General features: G+C 50.9%; 1 protein-coding gene across 1 annotated transcript; it reads left to right on the forward strand.

Annotated features, from left to right (window-relative positions):
* Window positions 1-851: 851 nt before the first annotated feature.
* On the forward strand, window positions 852-12,752 carry SMIM3 (small integral membrane protein 3). The gene is made up of 3 exons (XM_005295796.4): window positions 852-941; window positions 4,253-4,389; window positions 10,185-12,752. The coding sequence occupies exons 1-3, from the start codon at window positions 910-912 to the stop codon at window positions 10,379-10,381; spliced, it is 366 nt and encodes a 121-aa protein (XP_005295853.3). The 5' UTR covers window positions 852-909; the 3' UTR covers window positions 10,382-12,752.
* Window positions 12,753-18,447: the final 5,695 nt, after the last annotated feature.

An 18,447-nucleotide genomic window follows, 5' to 3' on the forward strand; every position in this document is an offset into this window, starting at 1 on the left:
AGCCTGGTTTTTAAAACACATTACCATTCTAAGTGATTTAGGATGAAAAGAGCATATGCTGTGGATTTTGTGATGAACTCTGTCATTCAAAGATTGGCTCTGAAGCTGGAACTCACGCCTTTAAAGTGACGTGGTGGCAGTGAACGCTCAATAAACCATACTTATTTGGTACAACAGGCCCTGCTTTTCACTGCTTTTCTATCTCTAAAAAGACAAGTAACCACGCAGTGGGTTACCTGTGAGAGTCCCTTGCATCTGTGACTTAATCCATCATGAATATGTTCCAGATGGATGCTAAGAGCAGGTCTCGCTAGGGATTAAAGTATGGGATTGGGAGTCAGGATATTTGGGTTCCAGTCTCAGCACTGCCGCTGGCTTGGGGAGTCTCTTAACTGCTCCAAGCATCCGTTTCCCCATCTGTAAAATTAGGAAAATAAGTTACCTCCCCAGGGCATTTGAACTTGTTAATCATTGCTAAGCACTTAGAGAGCCTCAAATGGAAGGTGCTGCAGAAGCGCAGTGTATTATTAGAACAACAAGGAGTTCAGTGGCACCTTAAAGCTTATGCCCAAATAAATCTGTTAGTCTTTAAAATGCCTCCGGACTCCTTGTTGTTTTTGTGGATACAAACTAACATGGCTACCTCCTGACGACTGTATTATTAAAGTAGCTGATGAGTGCTGGGGAGTTCCCTCCCGCCAGGCTGTCCTCAAGAAAGGCGTTAGAAGTTTTTCACTTGTGCTGTTTTGTAATCCGCCACTGGGAAGCGTTGCAGGACAGCGAGAGGCCCAGAAGCACATGTTTGCAGGTCATTGTTATTGGGAAGGTTTCCCACTAGAATCTCCTGGGCTTGAGCCAGCTTCATTAAGGGCGCAGAAAGTCTCCTGGTCTCCCCACATTCTCACCAAGATGCAGCTCCGCTTCTCTAGGGATTCAGGCAGGTGGGTGTAGTGATTTCAGGTGGCTTCCTGTTACTCAGACACATTCTGAGGTTGCAGTCCCTCCCCACCGTATTCTTGTCTACTATGTTCTCATTATTTCCCTCCCCAAATTCTTTCCTGGCTTGATGTGAAAGGCTGTTTTCCATCCCAATCCCTTTGAATTGACCCACTCGGTATTCTTTCTACACCCTCAGGTAGCAATGAAATTCTCTAACTCCATTAACTCTCTTTGCTCTTGGTTTGCTTCATGCTGGTGATCTGAGACCTAATTGATGCCTGGGAGTAAGCAGGCGCAAATGACTTCAGTGGAGTTGTAGCCACTTTGGTTAGAGCTGGATGTGGTCCACAATCTTTCGCCGGCAAGCCAAGACCGAACGGGACTTTCTTGTGAAAAAGCAGCCGCAATTTGCCTCTGCCCTCCGATTGTTTGTGGGTCATTGTAAGAACCGATGGAACATTAGGGTTGGCAGCATGATCACCAAATCATGCTCTGTGTACAGCATAGTTTCACACCGTCTGAAAGGGAATGGTAGCAAAACGTCCCGAGGCAGGGTGATCCAGTGGTTAGAGCACCAGCCTAGCACTTAGGAGACCCGGCCTCATCTCCCTGCTCCTTCTCAGACTTCCTGTTTGGACAAGTCATTTGATTTCAGTGGAGGTTAGGAGTTTAAATAGCCTCTCTGTGCCTCAGTTTCCCTGTAAAACAGGGATACTAGCGCTGCCCTGCCTCTCAGGGGTGTTGTGAGGATACAGATTGCGGATTGCTCAGATGCTAGGGTAATGGGCATCTAAGTACCCCACATAGATAGTCCCTTGTAGGTGTACCTCTTCCATGCTGTGGCGTTCTCAGAGAGACATTAGAGCAGGAAAAGCCCTACTAACTGATTCAGTCTCCTCCCACTGCAGGCTTGTTCCCTGCAGTGCATTATCCAGCATCTTAATGGCAAAGGTTTCAAGGAGTGAAGCTTCCAGCCTTTCCCTCTGGAGACTAGCTCACAACATCTCACTGCAAGATGTTTATCAGCCTCACTTTTCCCTTTCACCCTATTAGCTCCTAGTTATTCCCGCAGGCACCACCCCAAACAACTCCTCTCACTCCCCGGTGTTTATACCTTCCCCAGGTTTGTCGGCTGCTCTCAAGCCCTGCTTCCCTGTGTTATACAGAAGAGTGGCTGCAAAGAGTGGAGGTGTTCTTCTGGTTTGGTTTTGACTCTCTGTTTTAGTGATTGGAGGCAGCAGGACTGGATGGATTTTTTTTCCCTTGGCCTTTCGTATCGCCCAGGGTAGTGGAAAATTCCATCGGGATTCAGGAACAAAGCCGGCCTTTTTGTCACAATCAGTCAGGATCTTGAGCTGCGTGCCAAATCTTAGCAAAACAAATGTGTCCCAGAACACTGGGGAATCCCGCGTGCTGACTCAGAATTGCCCATTCCCGTGACTTGAGGGTCAGGCTTGCGTTTCGTATCGCCCCAGCTCCCGGAGACAAGTGATTCCATGCAGGCGTCAGCTCTTGTGTATAAAGAAGGGACGTTTCTAGCCCTTTTGGCTGTGGAGGAAGGCCTGGAAATAGGACTCCTGGGCACCAGAGAAGAAGAACCCAGCTTTATGACATGTTTTTAAAAATTATGGTTTGGGGGGATGGGGCATGCTTGGGGGTTGGCAGAATGGTTGGCTGTGGAGAGCCACGAGGATGAATGAGTTCTCAACCCAAGAAGGTGTCTCCGTTTTCTCAGGGAACTCAGTGTGGTGTCACCCCCTCCTCTCCTGCAGAATTTCACTCTGTTTTCCCTCCCCAGGACTTCCCAGCTCCCCCAGGAACAGGGCCGGCTCCAGCGGCACTTTGGCGGCAGCTCCACTGCGCCGCTGCACTCTTTGGCGGCAATTCGGCGGCGGGTCCTTCCCTCCGAGAGGGACTGAGGGACCCGCCGCCGAAGAACTGAACGTGCCGCCCCTCTTCATTGGCTGTCCCAGGCACCTGCTTGCTGCGCTGGTGCCTGGAGCCGGCCCTGCCCAGGAACTCCTGCTTAGCCGCAGCCCTCTCCACAAGGGACTTGGTGCGGTGCTGCCGCAGGTCCTAGCAGTTCAGTCAGGGTCCCCACATTTCCAGCACCTGACAATGAGCACAGAAGGGACCGGCTCCGGTGGTGCTCAGTGTGGATACAATAGCTGGTTCCTCCTAGCGCCACTAGACTCCCCGCGCCTGGCATTGGAGAAGCAGCCCAGGGGAGATGAGCAGACGGCCCTTGGCCCTCTCTGCTTCGGTCTTGGGCCTGGCAGCGAGCTCCCTGGTACACTTCCTTTCTTTCATTTTAAATTTCCAAAGGAATAGCAAGGAAATGGTTTGGAGAACACAGGGCTCCTCCAGGTGCAAGTGGCTGGGAAATATAGGCCCCTGGTCAGTGCAGGATGCCTGGGACTGGAGCACCGGGTGGAAGGGGAGCAGCAGGATTTGCAGGGATGGGGTAGGAACGATGGAAGAGGTGCTGGGATTTGCAGGAAGGACTTGGGGCCAGCAGGATCCATGACTTTTAAACCTTTGATTGGTTGCTCCTCCTGCCCCAGTTCCTGACAACCATTGCCTTCACGCTGACCACAGCAGCCGGAACCCTTAAACCACTGGCTCTCAGCCTTTCCAGACGACTGTCCCCCTTTCACGAGTCTGCTTTGGCTTGCGTACCCCCAAGTTTCACCTCCTTGCTTGCAAACGCAGACATAAAAATACAAAACTCACAGCACATTGTTACTGAAAAATGGCCGCCTTTCTCATTGTTACCATATCATTATCAACTACATCAATTGGAACATAAATATTGTACTGACATTTCAGGATATAGAGCGGTATAAACAAGTCATTGTCCGTATGAAATGTTAGCTTGTTCTGACATCGCTAATGCATTTTCTGCAGCCTGTTTTAAAAACAGGCAAATATCTAGAGGAGTTGATGTACCCCCTGGAAGACCTCTGTGTACCCCCAGGAGTACATGGTTGAGCACCACTGCCTTAAACCGTGTGCGTGCTTTCCTGGCGTGTACATGGGCACTGGGCAGCACTGAGCCAGAAGGCAGCAAACAAAGACTCCCTTATTAGTGAGGGAGGCAAAGGCCATTCAACCAGACTGTACGTTCCCTCTTCCTGGAGAGGGAGTGGGCAGAGAGCTGCACATAACTGCACACAGCAGCTTTCTAACCAGAGAGAGATTCATACACGCACTGTGTTTCCCCACCCACACACACACACACACTCTGGGCTTCCAGGCAGACGGGCGGAGTCAAGACTCAGAAGGGCTGGACCGATCTTCCTCTCTTACACAGAGAATTACGAGCCAGCTTGTTGGTTCAGCGTAGTGGCTGGGAAAGTTGTCTGCTAGCTGTCTTGGAAGATGGTCTGAGTCTCTCTCTTCTTCTTCCCAAGGAGTCCCCTAGTCGCCGAGCTCCCAGGACGCCAGCAGGTAACTATTAGCTCTTTCTTTCACTAGCTTTTAAGCACAGCAGCGTCTTGTTCTTAGAGATGATCTCCAGGTGCAAAATTTGGATTTGGCCCCTGAATTTCAAACACTCAAGTGCAGGGGGGTCTGATTAATCTCCCAAGTAGTGTAGCTTGATAGAGTCTTGTTTCCTGGGCTCTTAGTCCAGTCCTGCCTTCTGAAAACACAACTCATGCCAGAAAGGAAAAGCATGGGTGCATGTGTGCTGTTGCTGAGATCTTTAGCCACCAACAGTGAGGGGCCACGTGATTTTTCTCATCTCTTCTGTGTGTCCAGGTCTTCCCTGTTTATCAGTATGTTTTGCTTTTGCCTCATTCTGCGGTCACTGCGTTTCCCCTTTTAGCTATCCCTCCCTCCCTCTCTCTGAGCCGAATCACTGAAGAGACAGAGCCACAGGACGAACAGGAGCTTTTGGTCCTTAGTTTCCCCCGTGCGCCTCTATGTCAGCTAGTCCCCCGTCCCGTCCCCCCCACCCCCCATGCTTCAGGAAAAGTGACTAATTTATTCCTGAAACATCTTTGAAAGATGATTATAGATGAATGTTCAAAAGTTAAGAAAGTCGCTGCTCCTGTTCCGGCAGCAGCCTTACCCCGCCTGGGCTAGATCCTCCTTCACTTTCACATGCCCTGGAGTAAGTGACTGATGGACCCCAGCATAAATGAAATCAGAATCTAGTCTATTGCCTTTGCTGTAGGTTTATTTCCAGACCAGGGTTGCTGGCCCTGATACGGCATTGGATGATGGCTGCTTTGGCATTGGGATCTCTCAGCCTTCTGCCATGAGAGCAGCTCTCCTCGCTGTCCCTGGCATAAGCGCTTTGGTGTTAGCGCTGGAGTGGGGAAAGCACATGATGGAAATTAGCTCCCTGCAGAGAGAATTCTTTCTGACATTCGAGCAGCTAGCAGTAAAACTGGTTACCGACCCGTTCCACATAATGGGCAGCGTCAGCAATCGCCACCTTACCCTTTGGGGAGTTAGAATAAGCCCAGCCTGTCATGTTCCTCAGATACTTCTCTAAATTGAAGGGCGAGGAAAAAATAACGAACAGAAGTTTAAGGTGAAAGAATTGAAAAGAAAAGTCTCCTTGTCGTATGTCGTTACGGAGCTCAGGGTTTGTTATACAGCCCAGCTGGGATACCAGGCTACCTCTGGGGGAGTGAGAGCAGAATGGTGGATAAGGACAGGAGAGACACCCTGGAGGTGGGGAATAGACCCTCTGACATGTGGCTTCCTAGGGCTGGGATCCGGAGTGGGTGAGCGTGATGGTGCAAAACCTCGCTAATCAGAACTGTGCTACAGAATGTAGGAAGCTGCCCTGCCCTCTCCCACTGGGGCCCTGCCCTCACCCCAGACAAAGGGGAAGGGACATCTGTTCCTAAGTGCAGCTTGCTTCCTCCCTGGTGACATTTAATATCTTATAAACTGGGGTGAGATCCAGTGCCCAGGAGAGCGAGGGGCTGGCAGCGCTGGCTGGAATCAGGCATTTTACGCAAGTGCCCCATTCTGGCAATGGAGTTTTATTCTAACCTGCCCCACCCTCTATTTATTCCAAACCTTTCACCTCTCTCAGCTCTGCCTATGCATCTCAGTCTTTGTTATTCCAGTGCAGAGCACAGAGTGCTGAATTAGTTGTGCCACGTGTCGTTTCGAGTGGTGATGTTGATACCCATCCAGTGGGCACTAAACTAAGGCCACCAAGCTTCATTACTTTTTTTAACCTACTGCAGGCTAAGATTCGAACCCAGATCGCCAAAGTTGACAGCACAGGGATGTACCCTGCTCGGTGCCACTTAACCCAACATTTTCCGAATTGAGCCTAATTTGCATGCACCATCACCACACGTGTGCACAGGATCACAGTAAATGCACCTACAAATGACCATCTAGGTGTCTGTCCATTTGCACGCACATTACCACAGCTGCAGGCACGGTTGCAGGAACTGCACACGTTAGGTGCTCCACTGAGTAGGCATTTTTGCCACAAGCACCGTTTTCAAAAATTGGTGGGTCCTGCTCTCCTATGGGGTGTTTCCTTAGGCAAATCATAAAACGACACTATGGGCAGATAGGTATGGGGGCAGTTCGGACACAAATACAGTGCCACTGAATCTTGGTCTTGAACCCCAAGCAGGGACAGTGGAGAAGGCCTGGATGACCTTCTAGGCCTCATCCACCTTTAACCTCTGTGCTTCTAAGCCGAGTGCTGGTGGGATCGTAGCAGTAGTGAGCACTCATGTCGCAGAGGGCGAATGTGCAGCGATTACCAGGCCCAGGGGTTGCATAAACAGCCCGTGTTTCCAGAAATCCCTTCAAGGCTCCGCTGTGGGTGCAGCCTGTCCTTTGAATCTGCGTGAGCTTTGACCTAACGTCCCCAGCATTAGCTGAGATTACGGCTCTTATCTGCAGGGCCCTGAAGGCTTGACACCTTGGTTCCTCCCGCCCTACCTTTGCTGGTATTCGCGTGACGACAAGCGCCTGCAATAGTGGAAGTCCTTGCTGAGCAGCTCCAGAGTGCCATGGCACGCAGGGCGCCATTAGAGGGTTTGTGCCAGCAGGTGCATGTGCCATATTTATAGTGCTGGGAACGGAAATAACAGTCAGGATCCATTTAGAGCTTGGGCCAAAATAATTCCATCCCGCTCTCTCCCTGGGGTTACCTGAGGTGGCCAACATTTACTCGCGCATGCACTGGAGAGGGAGATCGGCTTGTGCATTTCACCCACACACCTCAAACAGAACAAGTTTTTAGTGCCCACCCGGGATGGACTCTCCTCTAGGAGGAGGAGAATCAGAGCTGTGTCTCTGGGCCATCTGAGATGGACAAGGCGCATCACTGAGACGGCAAACGAGGACATATATTTTCTCCCAGACTGATACCTACTTAGAAAGCCCACCACCATAGCCTCTAAGCGCCTTTTTGGCACTACGGACTTCCCCAGGACCACTCACATGAGTACGGATTGCAGGATCAGCCCCTAAGCGTGTGCACCATTTGTCACCCCCGGGGTTACTAGATCTACACCTTGACCAAGGTAACTTTCCTCTGCTGCTCACCTAGAAGCTTGTTCTTCCCAGGGGTCTGTTTTTGACTCAGCCCCCACTGCTTTTCTGGGTGGGCCAGGGCACAGAGCAGGTCGTCTTTGCTGAGCGAAGCCCCCACTATGCTGGAAGAGTAGCTTTTAACGTCAGTTGAAACGTGCCAGCGAATTCTTGCCCTGAAACACGCCTGAACCTGCTGATGACCTAAGGAGGCCTCTCCCCTGCCACATGGAAGTGCATGGACCTGCATCACTCGCATGCCAATTTCAACCACTCCTCCCTTCCAGCCACATCCTCCATAGACAGATGTGTGATGCAGGAGTGGGTGGAGCCTGGTCTGGGCCCCGGACTCACCCAGGGAAATGTGTTTGCTCAGAGCTTGGGAAAGACACATCTCTCCCCTTCCTGGTCTCTCATTACCTGCAGCTCTATGGGGAAGGATGGGGGCTCCTGGGGGGGGACTGGGAGCAGAGCCAGTGACTCAGTCCCCTCTCAGAAGACCAGTCTAGCTGGCGTAACAGCCCTTACACCAACAAACGCCCTCAGGATTGAATTACAAACAGCTCTGCTCATTCCGTCACACCTTGATTGTTCATACGCAGATGGATCAGAGAACCCCAGAGACAGGTCTTTGTCATGGTTGGTTCTGTTTAAACAAAGGTTCGCTGGGCCCTACTTTGAATGTCCTCCCCCCCTCCCGACCCTCCTGTTTAGAAAGGAAGGGCTGTCCAATGGTTAGGACTGTAACCTAGGAACCGGGAGGCCCATGTTCAATTCCCTTCTCCACCACCGACTCTCTGTGTGACCTTGGGTGAGTCATTTAGCTGCTCAGTGCCTCAGTTTCCCATCAGTCAAAGGGGGAATGTAGTACTACCCTACCTCACCGGGGTGTGCATGCGAGGATAAATGCATTAAAAGAGTGTGAGGTGCTCACATGCAATGATGATGAGGGCCAGATAAGGATCTGAGAGAGAGAGATTGTCCTGCTGCTCCACTAAGCTCTGGGAACAAGATAACATCCAGACCCTGGGCTCAGCTCTGAGAAAGCTCTGCAGAAGGAGGGAGGAAGCAGAGGAAGGTTTTCTCTGCAGACTAGCACACTCTGAAGTTGACATGAAAGAGGAGCAGACAGTGCGGGGGTGGATAAAAGACCAGAAAGATAAACACAGCCCGTCAGTCCTACCTAATGGTGTCATCTGATGATTTTCTGGTAATTAAACTATTAACTCCATGACTCAGAAGGCCACGATTATGGGAAGAGAGATGCCTCAAGGGAGCAGAATCCAGTGGAAGATGCCACAGCATGAATCCTACAGCCCGGTGTTGTCAGAACCTAGCAGAGAAGCTAGAAAAGTAGCTCCAAGATGGAGAGCATTGGTTGGACCGTCCATCCCTGAGTCCCCGGGGAAGTCCCCAGAGCAAACAGACGTGACACTGGCAGACAAGGCCTTGAGTTTAAATCTGCGATTTTCCAAAGTGCTTAGAGGAATTAGGTACCCAACTTCCATTGACTGTATGGTGGATTTAGGCACCTAACTCCCCTAGTCTCATTTGAAACTCCCAGCCTAAAACAATATCTATACTGATACTGTGGTAGTCAGATTCTGAATTTCTCCTGTGCAGGGTTGTTGTAGCCATTTTGGTCCTGGGATATTAGAGAGACAAGATGGGTGAGGTAAAATCTTTTACTGGCCCAACTTCTGCTGATGAAAGAGACAAGCATTCGAGCTACACAGAGCTCTTCTTCTCACTAATCTCAAAGATTTCCACTCAGCAATGCACACATCACTGTATAACTGGCCGGAATGCCTGGGTCGCTGCTTGGTTCTCTCAAGTCATATAATAATAATAAATAATTAACAATTAGTATTTTACAGCGGCTTTTATCCAAGCCTTGCATATGCTGGGCTTCCTCACAGCAGCTTTGCAAGGGCCACTTAACAGCGGGTAAATGGAGTTACATACATTTATTATATATGTATATACAGAGTTGGTAAGGTACTTAGTCAGTGCCACACAGCAAGTCAATGGAAGAGCTGGAAATGGGGCTCCTGGCACCCAGCCCCCTTCTCTAAGCATCAAACCAAACTTCTTTGTTTGAAATGTGAGTTCACGAGTTTACATTTCTGCCACGTCTGCCTTGCACAGAGTGCTTCAAAATACAGATGTCTGCAAAAGTAATACATTGTGCCAAGGACGTACCTTGAAGCGCTGAAGTTTGTAAAAGTTTAAAACTTACGCAGGGTTTCCAAATACATTAGGCAGCAGCACCAGACAAGCTCCAGACATGCAGGGTAGGGTTTGAAAATCTCACCCGAAAGGCTATTTCGTCTGCTTGTGGCCCTGCTCTATTGTTGTCGATAATAAAAAGAGCAAAGTGGGGGGGGTAGAGGAGGCGGAGGCCTTAATGTGACCTGAGAAACCAGAGGAGGAAAGTTGTATTTTCAGCCTAGGTTGGGAAAGGCCGGGAGTGAGATGGAAAGAGACAGTTGGTGATTCTGTAGTGCCAGGGGTAAATGAGAGGAGGGAGGGGGTTAGAGATGGGATGGGGAAGGTGAGGAGGGGGTAGGATGGGGGGAACCATGGAGGAGAGGGACGGGGGAAGGCATGGGGTGAGTGGGGAAGAGGAGATGAGGGATGGGATATATAACTATAGGATCTTTTCTGGACTGCACTGCTCTGTGTCCTGCTTTATCCGTAACACTTACTTTTTGTGGCAGAGAGGAGGAGGATGGAAGTCATGAGCAGCCCAAATCCCACCATGTCTGCCATCCCCAAGCACATCCTGGACATCTGGGTCATCGTGCTGATCATCCTGGCCACCATCCTGGTCATGACGTCCATGGTGCTGTGCCCGGCCACGGCTGTCATCATCTACAGGGTGCGGACTCACCCCATACACAACGGGGTCGTGTGAGAACAGAGCCCGGGGCCGGCTGGCCGCCCTCAGGCCACGCTGGAGAAAAGACAGTGGGCAAAGCATGCATCTCCCTGAGCTGACTCCATATGGGGCAGCAGCATGGAGGGGTGGGGACCAACGTGCCAGCCAGGACATGGCAGGAAGCACAGGCTGATACTCCTGGGACCAGAACTCCCTGTGCGTCACCCAAATGCACCCAAGGGAGCTGGGTTAGTCACCCACTCCGACTGGTGACAAAGCTTTCTCTGGAGTGAGTCCCACTCAGTGGGTGCAGCGGCCCAGAATGCCCCTGTCTGGGCTTCACCTCATGCACTCCAATCAAAATGGCCCCCTCGTATTTACCCGGCGAGCTACTCGGAAATGACAGGGAAGCAGGCCAGGCGCCGCAAAGGAAATGTTCAACTTCTGAGAGCAAAGCTGTCGAAATGGTTTCCAGATGCGGTCGCTTTGGACGTTGAGCAACTCGCGCCGGGCCGCTCTCCCTCGCTGTGAGGGCAGGGGCTGGTGACCTCTGGCGCCTCACAGCTGGGATCTCCCGTCTGCATGCTCCAAGCTCCCCCAGGCACTGGAGAAGAACAAGGAAGGGAAGTGGGGTTCAGTGAAAGTAATTTATTTGGCATGGGGGGGAGGGGATCCATGTAAGGTGGCAAAAACGGGGGTGCATTTGGCTTCTGGGTTTGCAAGGCCGTGGGACAGTGAAGGGGCCAATCACAGCCGTGTCAGTCTTGCTTGTTGCAGGCATATGGTGTAATTGTACCAGAAATGTACTAGGTGTGCTTTCAGGGGAAGGCCCTTTGGCTAACAGCTCTTGAGAGTGACACAGCATCATCCCCAGGCAGCCAGTCACCCCTTTTCTGGACTTGTCACCTTGTTTTGGTTTCTTAATGTCTTTGTAATGAAAGGGCTAGATTGGCGCCCGCTGAACGGGTCCAGCCGGAATCAGTCCCAGGTTGCAATATGCCTCCACCCTGCTCTGGAGAGGCCCCTATTCCAGGGCTGCGGGGCCTGTTCAGTCTGGGTGGTCCGTTCAGCCTTTGACCTCTCTCCAGAGATTGCCAACATGGAGTCCGTTACTATGGTGCTCTGTGTGAGAGGGACACCCGGCCGCTGGGAGCTGGGCTCATGGTACACAGACTCTCCCCAGCTGCCAGAGCGTAAATCCGTGCTGGATGCGAACCAGTGCTGAAGACCCCCTCCCCCCATGTCCTTAACAAGCACAAGCCCCGTAGTTCTCCTGCATCCCCACTGCTCTTCCTTGCCCAAAGATGGGGAGGAAATGGTTAATGAAACAGGAGAATGCAAATTCCAAGCCAGCGCACAGAGAGAAAGTGCAGTTGTAGGGATATTAAAGAAGGTGCTAACAGTGATTCCCCCAAGTGACAGTGACCCCCCTCATAATTTGTCCCCCACACTTTAAAATCCAACAGTTTCACCAAGTACAAAAATCTCTTGGGTCTTCTGTTAAAACTTGTAAGCTACTGTCTGTAGAAACCATTGATTGTATCTATCCTGTGAAAGACACTTTATTACTATGTAAAATTTACAAACAAGTTAATTGACTTTGTTCTTGAAGTTATTGATACAATGTAAACAAACACTATACGCCCGTTAAGTGACTTTCACTTCATTCAACGGCTCCTAGGACAGACCCCCCCACCCTGAAGGGCCGGGAGTCTCAAATGAATTAGCACACGCCCTGAAAGTGGTGGAGACAGTAAATTAAAATACGGTTAAGATATGGAATGTATGCTGATGAATGCTTGATATACATGAATGGTTAGGGAGGTGCCAGCCTAGAAAGGGAGTATCCATCGGCCGAAGAATGTGTCAAGTGGATGACCAGAAAACCCCCGGAGGCTAAACTGGGATCCACCCCATCACCTGGAAGGATGAGAAACACAAACTTTGGATAGTGTGGAGCCACCAGGAATGTGCCACTTTGGACAGGAATGTGCCATCTGCTGATTGAATCAGCAACAGCAGGATGAAACAGCTCCCATAGACTAACATAGGAACTAATTCCTATAAGAATGGACTCTCAAGACTGATGACTTTGAATCTCTGGTTCTGCTGCCAACCTCCAGGAGCATCAGGTGCATCTGACACAGACTCGGCTCCATCCTCATGACCAAGCTACCTGGCCAGTAACTTGGCATGAGCAACTTCTAGGCTGGTAACTATAACACCTATACAGAACTTGAATGAATGATTGTGTGAATGAATCTCTCTCTATATATATATATGTGTGTGTGTGTATAAGGAATAAGTAGTGATAGGAATAAGTAGTCAAACAACGTTGTTTACTTTTATCTTTTGCTTTATCATTATATTTACAATAAATGTGGCATCTTTGCCTTACCCCTCTTAATAAGATCCTGCTGGTTTTTATTCTGTTGGTATAACACAGTGAGGGAGGAAGAAGTGAGCCCCCCTCTCAGTACTCAGCAGCCAGTCTGGATTGGGTCCACCCTCTGGATATAGGTTCTAGACTCAAAGCTGGAAGGCAGCACAGGGTTATTTTATCCTCACCTGTAACGGGACAGAACATTCCTAACTGGGCCAAGGTATGTGAGTGCAAAGGGATGCGTTAGAGCTGGCAGGGCAGGGCACTGCCCCTTCTCACTGGGAGAACTGGCTCACAAGCCACTTAGCAGCACTGCAGTGAGTTTGCACACCTTGTTCTTGGGGGGGGGGGGGGGATTTCTGTGCAGTGGAAAAGCTCTGCGTACTATGGTACCGTTGGCAGCCAGTGCCCAGGAGAGGGAGGCCAAGGACTGGGAAAACTCAAGTCAGGAGCGCTTTGGCCCTACTATGTGTTAGACCCAGGTACGGAACAGCAGGGGACACTCCCGGGGGTTCGTGAGCTGCGTCCCAAGATGGGAATAGCGGGGGAACGGGAAGGGACGGGGGTGGAAAGGCTGCCCGGAAGCTGGCTGTGCTGTACCTAACTGCAGCCATTGCTCGCCGGCTGTTGCTTTCCCAGACACTAAAACTCCAAAACTTAAGCTGCCGAGTTTGCACCTTTTGAGGTGCAAGAAAAAGTTATGGGGAAAAAAAGGAACAGGAGGGTGAATGCAATGTACATAGGAAAAGCATGACATAAATGTATTTAGAGGACGTGTGTGAGCTTACACCATCATGTATGCTGTGATATTGCACCAATCCATGGAATAAATGGACTTTATTCTACATGTGTGGATGTCGTGACGTTCCATCCGTGCTAAGGACATTATTGGGCCCATAAATCCTTCTTACACTGACCTCACCGGCAGCGTTGCCTGCTCTCCCTGCCTGTCCTGAGCCATGGCCCTGGTTTTGTTGATGTGTGAGATGGGGAACTCCTCGAGGCATGGACCATCTCTTCTTCTGTGCTCTGTAACCGATTGCGTATGTCCTCAGCGCACCGCATTACAGCTACAAAAAGAGAAATGAATATGCTTAGTAAAGTAAATAGCGTCAGATGGAAAACAAACAGATAAGATAAAATCCCACAGAACTCTTAACAAAAACCAGACATACGCATGGTACGCAAAGTGCTTGCTGGGGTGCTGCAACAGGAGGTTTTATTTTCTCATGTTCAGGCCGATCTGTATAACTCGCTCCTCTCCCCAGACGTCTTGTGACCACCACGACCTCACTGCGTGAAGCACAGCATGGCTCTTGGTGCAGGGCTTTTGTTTACCTCTTGAGTTTGAAACCAGCTTTACGTGAGCAAACACAAGACGGGGCTAAGTCATAAGGCTGTGGTGTGGGAAAGCGGTGGAAGCTTGCAGGTTTTCTGAGGCCACAGAGAGGCAGTGGGAAGCTGTTACCTTTACTTACATCCTGTTTCTGCCCTCAGAGGTGCTAATGGGAGATAGAAAACTGCTGACGATACAGTGATGCAGCTTGGAAAGGGACATTCCACTGCTGATGTTCTTTCTGCAGAATCGTCTCGGGCTGGGTAGCATTTTTCCAGTGCAGCTTGACGAGGTGCTGGCCTGAAGGCACCTGTGGACTGTGCGGTAGTACAGGCAGTGCAGCGTGCTCGCACCATGGGAATGACAGCATGAGGTACAAGGCGATGGAGAATCAGGTCCAAAGTCAGTGATAGAGGCAGGAACGGAACCCTAGAATCCGGACTCCTAGTTGCTCTGTGCCATGCACTGGAGTATTCTCCTTTCCAGAGTGTTTCAAAGCATTTTAGTTTACAAAGTAATGAGTTAGGCCAGGCCTGCACAGGGGACACACAGCTGCCCTTACATGATAAGCAACAGCTCTCATGTTGTTTAGCCAGGAGGCTGGAGTTATCCCATGGCATCTTTAGCCTCCACCTGGACAGTGACCAGGAATGAGCAGAGAGGACCTTGGTTTAACATTTGTGTTTCCCACTGCTACTCAATCCTGTGGGCCCCTGGATTTGGAACGTCTGAACTTTCCAATCCTGGGCATAACATGTCTGTTCTCCATGCAGCTCAGGGCAGTGGGAATTAGATGTACACCAGGCACCACAGTTGTTGGGAAATGCCACTGGGCTCTAACACAGTCTTGGGGCCACGGTCCCAGCGGATAGTGATCTGTGCCACAGCTGCTTAAATGAGATGAGATCAGCGTCCTGCTTACCATGAAGGAAACCTCGATACTATGGTAACACTGGGTATTTACTGAGTTACCATAGCAATGGTATGGCATCTCCACTAGAAACAATGTTTAATCCATAGTAATTCTAGAGGACTTATTTGTGATGACATCATGACTGGTGAAGAGAAAGTAGATAAGGAAGTGTTGTTTACTCCTTCTCATAACACAAGAACTAGGGGTCACCAAATGACATTAATAGGCAGCAGGTTTAAAACAATAAAAGGAAGTATTTCTTCACACAATGCACAGTCAACCTGTGGAACTCCTTGCCAGTGGATGTTATGAAGGCCAAGACTGTTCCAGGGTTCAAAAAGGAGCTAGATAAATTCATGGAGGTTCAGTCCATTCATGGCTATTAGCCAGGATGGGCAGGAATGGTGTTCCCAGCCTCTGTTTGTCAGAAGATGGGAATGAGCAACAGGGGATGGATCACTTGGTGATTATCTGGCACTGGCCGCTGTCGGAAGACAGGATACTGGGCTAGATGGACCTTTGGTCTGACCCAGTATGGCCGTTCTTATGTTCCACTGTGTATACGGCTTGAGGGGGGGATGGGCTGGGGCAGAGAGAGCGCAAGAACTGCTCAGGCAAGGATTTAAAAGCAATACAGCTGCAATGAAATGAAATGGAACTGTTCCCCTGATCCCCAGTGTGCCGATCGTCAGCACTGCCAGCAGATCCGGCTGTGCTCCCAATTCAGCAAGTCCCTGGCCCGGTCCCAAGATGCTCACTCATGGCCCTGCCAGGCACATCTGCCACCGCTCGCATCGAGAAATACAATTCTCGATGTGGTTTTATTCGCTTTCTCCAGGTAACTGGGCATTGTAAGGCTCTGCACAGAAACCAAAGGGGTCTGATGGCTAACCATGAGGAGAACAAAGCTGGACTCTCCACCATCCAGGTGCCCGTCATGCAACCCATCTCTTCTCACTTTCACATTTGATGGCTCCCACAAGAGTTTAAACAAGAACGTGCAGAACGTGCCTCTGTGCCTGGGGGGCCTCGGTGCAGGTTGTGTTCTGTAACCATGACTTTGTCAGGCCAGGAAAACGGGAGCCGAATATTGTAGCTGCTGGAGTTTAATGGCAAGACGTTGAGGGTTGGATCCCAAGCCTGCTGACGTTACTGGACGTCTTTCCAAAGAATTGCTGTTGGGTGTGGGATCGTGACAAGTACATCTGTGGTAACTCACCATATTTTTTATATATTCCTATAAACGGGGAAGCCATGCGCTGCTCAGGCTCCAAATTATGAACGTGCAAATGGAACAAAGTTAAAACCTAGAGCTTCAGTTCTCGTCAAGGGATTTAGTTGGACAACTGGCTATGATTAGTCCTAAATTCATAGGAAACAATTATTCCCAAGAAAACATCAGCAGATTCAATTATTGAAAGAGCTAACAGAGTTTCTTTTTGAATGGCCAGTTGGTGATGTATCGGGGCGCAAGGGCTCAGCTTGTGGAGAAGGAGAGGGATTGGATTAGATCTCCCCAGAGGAACAAGAAAGCGCTGCTCAGGAAATGCGCCTGTCCCTGGAGAGCATGTGCCTCATTTTGCCAGAGTACACAGTGCCCAGGAAATACTTGTTTACTCCCAGCAAACACACCGCTCAGGAAATGCTTCCAGCCCCAGACCACACGCAGCCCAGGTTGTTAGAGGACAGGCTGCCCAAGAGACACCCTGCTTCTCTCTAGGGAACAGGATGTCCATGGCCACAGAGGACGCTGTTCAGGAGATACAGCCATGTTCCCAAAGAACACACAGCCCATAGTGCCACCTGGCCTATGACAGGGGCTTCCGAAAGACTCCAATGCTGGGGAAAGGCAGTTGGGGGCGGGGGGGGGGGGGGGGGGGGGCTTCCCAGCACTCCCTGAGGACAACAGTTCTGAAAGCAGGAGAAATCTCTTTTCCTTCCCCCTGCATTTAGTGCTGCATCTCATTCCCGCCGATCCTGCTGCAGCTGGGGCCTCCTCCACCCTCCCACTTGGAAGGGGCTCTGCTCCTTGCCTTCTTGACTTGTTCCACCATCTTTGATTCCTTTTGTGGCCTCTGGCCATGTGTTCCCAGCAGGACCGGCTCCAGGGTTTTGGCCGCCCCAAGCAGCCAAAACAAAAACAAAAAAAACAACAAAAAAAGCGCCGAGATCGCGATCTGCGGCAGCAATTCGGCGGGAGGGCCTTCACTCCCAGGCGGAGTGAGGGACCGTCCGCCGAATTGCCGCCGAATACCTGGACGTGCCGCCCCTCTCCGGAGCGGCTGCCCCAAGCACCTGCTTGAGAAGCTGGTGCCTGGAGCCGGCCCTGGTTCCCAGCGGCCCTGGCCCCTGGCCCTGGGTAGTGACGAGGCACTGTGCCTCCAGACTGTGCGGTGGGAGAACGAATGCAGCATCCCCTCCCACTGCTTCTCTGCTACGCTTCAGTGCAGCACGCTACAGCTGTGTCCGCAGCTCTGCAGGGAGTGGCTGTTTACTCAGAACTGGGCTCTTGGTTATCAAAACAAGCCTTTGCAGCCCAGGCTAGTACTTCATTTGTGGGTGGGTTGGATTTTCAAGCTTCCCCTTAACCGCAGAACCACTTTTCTCCAGAAGGCAGGCGGGATTATTGGCAGGGCATTAGCAGAGTAGTGCATGGGTCAGAAGACTAGATGCCCAGGGGGGCTGCTGGTCAGGACTGAGGTGCACTGGGCAGAGCGGCGTGCCGAGCTCCGGGGGGGCTGGTGGTCAGGATTCGGGCGTGTGGGAAGTAGGGGAGGAGCAGCGAGCGTTGCTGACGGTTGTGTGTTGGAGGCGAGCACCGTCTCTGTTTGGCTCTGGCTAGCTGGCTCTTCTCTGAGCCCTTTCCTCAGTGTGAACCACATCCGCTTCCTGATGCTGCAGGCCTAGAAAAGGTACAGGAATGTATTGTCCTGGGGGGGGGGAAAGAATAGGAAATTCCTCTCCTCTGCTGGGCCACTAACTCGTTTGCAGCCCTCCCGCAGCTCCCTTCAATTTATATTCCTTTCATTCTCCTTCTGCCTCATTCCAGCAGGCCTGGCACATCATTCTGAAAGCCACATCTGGAGTCAGTTAAGACTATCCTGTGGCTGCTAGCTAGGCCCAAGGCTTTCCTCCTCACACACATAGTCCCTCAGTCCCACCCCGCCCTCCTCAGCCTCTCTCGAGCTCTTCTCACTCCACTAGCTAAACTTTAATGGCCCCACGCAGCCAATGGAAAGACTCTCGCTGACCTCAGTGGGCTTTGGACCAGCTCCTAAATGATCATGGTCCCCAGGGCCAAGCAGCTGAGCCAACCCGCAGGAGGGCGCAGGCTTTCTTAGAAGAGCGGCCAACCTAAGTGTAAGTCACTTAGTCCCGGAAAGAGGAGAAAACCACACGACCTAACCCTCTTTGTGACTAGTTCCACAACATCCAGGCCTCTGAATGGACTATACGGTGGATAGAAAGCT

This window comes from Chrysemys picta, chromosome 8 (genome assembly GCF_011386835.1).
Source record: "Chrysemys picta bellii isolate R12L10 chromosome 8, ASM1138683v2, whole genome shotgun sequence".
In the NCBI taxonomy this organism is placed as follows: Eukaryota; Metazoa; Chordata; order Testudines; family Emydidae; genus Chrysemys; species Chrysemys picta.